Source organism: Centruroides sculpturatus, unplaced genomic scaffold (genome assembly GCF_000671375.1).
Source record: "Centruroides sculpturatus isolate CEXI.00-Female unplaced genomic scaffold, Cexi_2.0 scaffold457, whole genome shotgun sequence".
NCBI lineage: Eukaryota > Metazoa > Arthropoda > Arachnida > Scorpiones > Buthidae > Centruroides > Centruroides sculpturatus.
The window spans coordinates 313,898-321,853 of NW_019385803.1; the positions used below are offsets into that span (position 1 = coordinate 313,898).

The 7,956-nt window shown below is 35.9% G+C and overlaps 1 protein-coding gene across 1 annotated transcript; it reads left to right on the forward strand.

Moving 5' to 3' along the window:
- Positions 1-4,635: 4,635 nt before the first annotated feature.
- LOC111642217 lies at positions 4,636-5,547 on the forward strand. Its single transcript, XM_023388515.1, has one exon. The coding sequence runs from the start codon at positions 4,636-4,638 to the stop codon at positions 5,545-5,547; it is 912 nt and encodes a 303-aa protein (XP_023244283.1).
- The last annotated feature ends 2,409 nt before the right edge of the window (positions 5,548-7,956 follow it).

Here is a 7,956-nt window from a genome sequence, read left to right on the forward strand (position 1 = left end):
CAGATAAAACAATTTACCACAACAGACCAGACATCACACTCATTGACAAACACAATAAAATCACATACATTATAGACATAGCCATTCCAAACACTCACAATGTACAAAACACATGCACTGAAAAAATTAGCAAGTACACAGAACTCGTCCAGGAAATAAGGCATCTGTGGAGGATGGATAGGGTGCTTATTGTACCTGTCGTTCTCTCCTGTACAGGTGTGATACCACACACACTACACAAAAGCCTGGAAACAGAACATTACAATTGAGTAGAAATAGATACATCACACTACAGAAGGCCACTATATTGAATGCATGTCATATTGTTAGGAAATTCCTGAATACAGACACACACTGACACACTTATTTAATTTTTGTCTGGTTTTGCTTACTATGCCTTGATTCTGGTCCGGTATAGTATACAGCCATCAGTATCAACCGAGTATAACTCACAAAACTCAACATAATAATAATAATATGTTTATGGCATTATGATATGATACTATTAGTGGAATTTCGTACGTTTCTGAGGGGAATATCATTTTGGTGTGCCGTGTTGAGCCATTTCGAGTCATAAGTGTGCCGCGAGTAGAAAAAGGTTGCGAAACACTGATCTAGAAGACCAAAAAATTTCGGAACTGAAACTGAATGTATATATCAGTCAACTGCATCGATCATCTTGGCGATTTGTTAGAAATGCTTGGTCCAAACTCAAATATACTAAAGAATGTAGCTCTTCATAAAAAAAATGTTCCATGCTGAATAAAAACATTGTTTCCAATCTTGATTGAAACACTACTAGATGATATGTCTAGGCCAGTGGTTCCCAACCTTTTTTCGTTAGCGTACCGCGTGACATGTCATATCTCTAGATTGTACCCCTCATTTAAGAAATTTAGTGAGTAACCGTATTGTTAATTTTACATATTGTAACTTTAAATTAAAGAAAAAAAACCTAAAAGAAAAAATGTATAATAAAGTTGTGATTGTTGCAAGAAACATTTTTTATCTAATAATTTTTTAATACTATTAGTTTGTGATACATAATATATTATTTTTTCTGCCATAATAACTAACTTTTTTCTGTACCCCTAAACAACCTATCGCGTACCCCTAGGGGTACGCGTACCACAGGTTGGGAATCGCTGGTCTAGGCTAATAGCCCATAATCGCTAATAATTGACGAATTGGCGGATATTAATGTAACAAAAGTTTTGTTTATCATTGTAAAATATTTTTCAAAGAACAAATGATAACTACATTATATAGACTAATTAAACTAGAAGAATGCATTGCAATTGCAAATGCATTGAAGAAGCAACTTCAAGATGATGATTTTGAATAAAAAAAATAGTTGGTATTGATATAGATGGAGCAGGTGTGATGGTCGGTGTTCAACACCGTAAGTGCTTTGTAAAAAACCGATGTGCCTGACATGATTGTGATTAACTTTGTCATTCACTGCATTTTAGTGCCGAAAAAGCATGTAAAACGCTTTCTCGCCAATCTGGGTACTTAATTCGCGAAGCGTACAATGCATTCAAACTCAATAATAACTGACAATGACTATAACCAATGTTTTTATTGTTCGTCTTTGTAAAACGTTGACACCAGTCGTTATCGTTGATCTTTTTTAATCGTTCGTCGTTCGAAAGTTAGTCAAGATTCAAATTTGGCGTTGTCGTAATGCTATTGGCTAATCAGCGTGAACTTCCCACAATTCTTAGAACAAGATGGAGGATGCGCTAATGCCTTGTGTCAAAGAAAGAGGTCCTGCGAAGCTTAATAAATGAGACATACAAAAATAAATTTAAAACTCTTTTGATATGTTTTAAAATCGTAATTCCTGGATCAAACCGTGGAAATCACCTTGTTTTTCTAAATGGCCAGATGGCAGCCTACCGCTCTGGGGGACCCGGGATCGAATCCGGCAGGTCAAGGAATCCCCAGGAATTTTTCTGGGGGTGGTCCGTTCGGATATGTCGGGCCCCATCCCTCACCACCCCGTCTTCCCATTGTGGGCCGAACCGATAATGGGCCTGCTATAAGAGGCCCTCCTAGTGCCCAAAGGGTGAAAAGAGTAAAAAAAATACCTTGTTTTTCTTTCAATTTTGACTACCATCGACGTTTTGATATTTTTCTTAATAAAAGTAATAAATTCCTCTGTCGAAGTCGAAGAGTTAACAGTTTACTCTGCAATTTTAAAACAGACGAGTCCAGTCTTAAAACGCAGAAAGCCACGAAATATCGCTAATGTACTGTACATTGCGCATGCTCTAAGAAGAAAATTCACGAACAATGTGAACGCTTTGGCGATGAAGGAATACCACGAAAAACAAGCCATTTGTTACCAGTTAGGATCTATGGTCACTGTCTTATGCAGTGGAAATGCAGCCTTAGTTTTCCTGTATTTCAAAATGACAATGTGAGTTCTTTGAGCCGAGTTATAAATTAACAGCGAAGCTTGACTTGTGTTTTGTCTTTTATTCAAGTGTATTTAGTAGAGGTGGGTAGTTCCGAACTACTAATGCGTTCTTCATTTTATACTTTTATGAATACGGTTTTCCACGGACGGTGAGTTCTTTATCTGGATTTGAACTGAATTAATGAAAATGTTCCACGTGTTTTTAGGAATAATCAAATTAGTTTAGAATGTTTTAAATATACAAAGATATTTTTAAAATTAATATGCCTCAATGTTCTTAATTTATTCAAATATTATTTCATTCACAAGTACATATTTCTATTAACAGGACTTATTAAACTGGCTTTAAGGATACTGCAACTCAGTCACACAGATTAAAATTGTTTTATTTAAATTTACCTGTGTGACTGAGTTGCAGTATCCTTAAAGCCAGTTTAATGTCCTGTTAATAGAAATATGTACTTGTGAATGAAATAATATGTGATTATTTTTAAAATGTATATTTTTATTAGAGTTCGTAATTATTGTTTGATTAGTAACCAACAGATANTGTATTTAAGGATTCCTACAACGTAAAATTCTTATAAAGTGGAACGTATCTAAGCGTTATAGGGGGGTCTACTGTATATGGTCAAAAGGAACTGTATGAAACAATAGAAGGGCATGAAGCCCGGAAGGCCATAGGGGAAGTGTGGTGATTTCTAGTAATCGTGAACAAATCAAAAGGCGAGATAAAATTAACAAGAACATTTATTAGCTTGCATCCAACTTGGATTTTACACAAAAGACATCTGCTATCGTGAACAATTGACCAAAAAAGTATACATTTATCAGACAATAGACAAAGACTCAGTTTGTAAACAATTTACCTTTTGTATATACAACTGACACTCGATCCAGAGCGGTCTTTCAATGACCGGACAAAAAAAAATGAACAGATGACGCTTAACTTAAGCGCAGTTTACAAAACAAATATGATTAATCTTAACAGGAACAGATAAACCAGTTGGGAACCGTGGAAGAGAGAGACGTGAACGTGTCAGCTTCCGGTACGATTAGGCATCGTGCGAAATATACGAGAGTCATAAGATGCTGAGGAGGTAACTATCGGACGATCTAAGGAACGAAAACGTGAATATTAGAGCCTGACAACTAATTCTGGAGTGACGATATCCGAAAATCCCTATTACGCACTAGTGAGCATCATAGAGATCCAAATACGGAACATTGGGTACTCATTTTTCTATTTCCTCAATCTGTCCTATCCTCAAACTTATTCCATAGTATACCCATATAATTAGTTATAAGTTTTATTTTAGTCTATTTTAAGTTATTCTACGCGTAAAGTACCATGTGGTCGATGTTGAGAATTCTCGCCAACCCAATTGATCTCTGTGATTTTTTTGTATCTAGCATTAATAATTAGTATTAAGTGTGTCGTGTGCCGGGATCGAGACTGCCTGGCGTCTGATATTTGTGCACCTGTATATACAGGTTCACAAATATCAGATGCCAGGCAGTATCGATCCCGTAATAGAACAAATAAAGTTTTCTTTGTTCATCTACTATTTGTTAGTACTGTATTAGATAAAAACTTCATTTTCACACATTACGTTACTTGAGTCCATTTCTTATAGATTCATTGTAGAATGTTTAGCAGGTTTTACAATAATTATGTTAGTACTTAATTAAGCAAAGAAAGAAGTACAAATGTTATTATTGTTTTTGTTTACAGGTTACAGATACAATATACGACTTTCTTACCGTAACATGTCTGGCCTAGGCCCCAAGAGAAATAGAGATATCGGGAGGAAATGGGAATCTGGATCAGCAAAAAGAAAAAGAAAAGCTGAAAGAGCTGTATCAAATCAGGTTTTAAGTTTAGGTATGATGAAGTTTCTCAATCAAACTGCATCTGGTAGTACAGAATCATCTGAATCGGTTGCTTCAACTTCTAAAAAACAAAGAGCCACGTCCGAGACTCCGAATTTAGGAAGTACTCCAGACGCTCTGAATACCGATACCGAACGACAGTCAGAAATAGAGATAGAATCAAACTCTAGCCAATTAGAATCTGACGTTGAAATTCCTGTGTTGACGTTGAGCAATATAATTCACGATCACAAAGAACAGATTGAGATAGGTTCTCCGCCAGTTAGCAGCGACGCAGTAATGTAGTTAAACAAGCATTTGGTAATTTGGGTCTGGGAATGTGGACGTTTCCCATAACGGATTCTCAGCGTCATGATATAGTTCAAAGCGGCCCCACACAGCAGTTAAATAACAGTGATAAAGATTATCCCAAACATGATGATCATAGGCACTTTTCTAATTTTCATTTCTCAAGAAAACTAAATAATGGTGAAATTCAACATCGTCGCTGGTTGGTTTATTCAAAATCTCAAAATAAAGTTTTCTGTTTTCCATGCAGACTATTTGGCAATTTACAAACTCAGATGGTACAGGGAGGGTGCTGTGACTGGAAACACTTAAGTAGTATTTTACATAGACATGAGAATACCAAAGAACATATGGCCTTTATGTTCAAATGGATAACATTAGAGAAAGGAATCAAGCACGGAAAAACAATAGACCAAGAAAACGAAAGGCTAATTCGTGAATCTCAAAAACATTGGCACAATTTGTTTGAGAGATTAATTGATATCATTAATTTCTTAGCCTCTCATAATCTGGCATTTAGAGGTTACAGAGAATCTCTCAAGATAGACGACGACACTAGGAATTCTGGTAACTTCATAGACTTATTTAAATTGATATCCAAATTTGATCCTACGTTACGGGAACATATGAAACTCATTAGTGACAAAGAACTTGCACACTATTATCTAAACCACGATATTCAAAATGAATTGATCACATTGATGTCAAAAACAATTACCGATGAAGTTATTCGTAGGGTAAAAGAAGCAAAATATTATTCTTTTTTGCTCGACTGCACTAAAGACTGCAGTAGAGTTGAACAAATGTCAGTTATCTTAAGATTTTGTAATACATCAACCGGCACAATAGAAGAAAATTTTATCGGATTTCTTGCTGTCACTGAGACGACTGGAGAATATTTAACTAATGCAATACTGGGAGAGCTAGAAAAAATGGCTTAAATATTCAAAACTGTCGGGCCAAGGATATGACAATGGTGCAAATATGGTAGGCGTAAATAGTGGAGTTAAAACTCGAATATTAAATATTAATCCCAGGGCATTTTTTACACCTTGCGGTTGTCATAGCTGGAATCTGCTGTTGGTAGACGCAGCTAATTCTTCTGTGGCAGCAAAAACATTTTTTGGTTTTATTCAAAAAATTTATTTGCTATTTTCAAGTTCCAGCAAACTCTGGGAATTAATCAAAGGCAAATTAAATGTGTCTGATAAAGGCTTACTATAAAGCCTGATAAAGTCTGATAAAGGCTTACTATAAAGCCTTTATCAGACACAAGGTGGGAAAGCAGAATCGAGGCAGTAAAGACCATATTATTGCAATTTGATGATGTTGTTGAATGCATCGAAAGCTTAAAAAATCAAACAGAACGATCAGACACTCTCAATGATTGTGATTCGGTTTTAAACGAAATGCTCAGTTTAGAATTTATCATATCATTACATGTGTGGTATGAGATATTATCGCGTGTTAATATCATAAGCAAATTATGGCAATCTGTACAAGTCCATTTAAGCATTACTCTTGAACATTTGCGTACATTTTGCGACTGGATCAAAGAATATCGACAAACTGGATTCGAAAAATGCTTGTCTGACGCTCGTCAATTTATTGAGAGTAGCAGTTATGAACTGCCAAAAGACTTTAAAAACGAAAAGATAGACAAAAAGAAAAGGATGTTCGATTACGAAGGCAGCTATCAACTTATACAGTCTCCCAAAAGCCGGTATGAAACAGATATTTTTAACATTACGATTGATTCTATAATAAGCAACATGGATTCGATATTTATGTCTTTAAAATCAACATTTTGAAAATTTTGGTTTTCTCTATGATCTAAGCAAGTTAAAAAATATTCCAAAAGAGCAAATATTAAAAAGCTGTCAAGATTTACACTCAGTCCTGCGAGTGAGTGAGTGCAGTGACTTCCAACCTTACGAATTATATGAAGAATTACAAACAATGATTCCAAATTTACCCAACTTCATTAAAGATGTGAAACAGCTGCTCCAATACATGACAGAAAATAACTTAAAAGAAATTTACCCAAATATTTACATTGTCATTCGAATTTTGTTAACAATACCGGTAAGTACTGCCTACGCTGAAAGGAACTTTTCAAAATTAAAACTAGTAAAAAATTATTTAAGAAACACAATGGGTCAGGAAAGACTTTCAACTTTGGCAGTTTTAGCTATTGAAGCAAATATAGCATCTAAGCTGAATTACGATACAATTATTAAGGAGTTCAGTAAGGCTAAAAGCAGGAAATTTCTGTTTCTTTAATTCTTTCTTTTTTAAATTTTTTTGAATGTTAGTCAAAGAATACAGTTTGCATTTTTATGAATAAAAATTTGAGTTTCAACTGCTTTTTATTTTATAAAATCTGTCTTCTTGCGCCATCAGAGGGTCTCGCGAAATGTACCTTGCCCACATCAAATTTAGGTCTTGCCCAGCCACTGTCCGAGGATATCCTGCGCAACCTGTTGACCTTTTTTTTTTGCTTGTACGATTCATTCATATTCATATACACTACCTATATCCAATAGAGCTATTTTAAACAGGTCGCTGCACTAGCACGGAATTTTTCATTGCTTATTCTGTGACAAAACTGAATTTTAGTCTTTTAAATTGAGATACCTAAATAAGGGGGGCGTAATTTTCCTCCGCCCGGGAGGCTGACACCCACGCTACGCCATTGGATTAACATTTGGATCTTATTAAATAAGGCTAGAAAATAATGAACAATGAGGTTAATATCAGTTTTTTTTCTCATTAGGTCGTGTACAGACTTCAGCACGAACGCGAATGAAAAAGAGAAAGCGTGGACGTCGCGCGAAACGCGGCAGAATATCTCAAAAACTATTTGTCGCACGGCCTCAAAGCGATTCAGCGTCTTTCGGTCCATCAAAGGAAATTCGTGAGCAGTGTAACGCTGGTCCGAACTGCCGTCTCCAAATTGGAAACATTTCAACGTTGGCAAGTTGGAAATGGCAAAATTGATTTAGAAGAAAATTTTTGGACTAGGAGAAAACTAGGAGAAAATTTGAGGTAAAAAATCTAGGGAATATTTTCTATGCGAGATGAAAATACTCGGAATTTACAGTCACAGAATAAAAATATACAGTATTTGTATTTTGATACAGTAACAGAAGGCAGGATGGCCGAGCGGTCAAGATGGCAGCCCACCACTGTAGGGGACCCGGGTTCGAATCCGAACGGGTCGAAAAATCACCAGGAATTTATCGGGGGATGGTCCGTTCGGAAATGTCTGGCCCCATTGTGGGCCTGGCCGAACCCATAACGGGCTTGCAAAAAGAGGCCCTCTTAGTGGAAACAGTTTTAAAAAAAAG

Excerpts from the sequence above, each read along its gene's own strand:
- LOC111642217 (XM_023388515.1), top strand. The coding sequence starts at position 4,636 with ATGTGGACGTTTCCCATAACGGATTCTCAGCGTCATGATATAGTTCAA.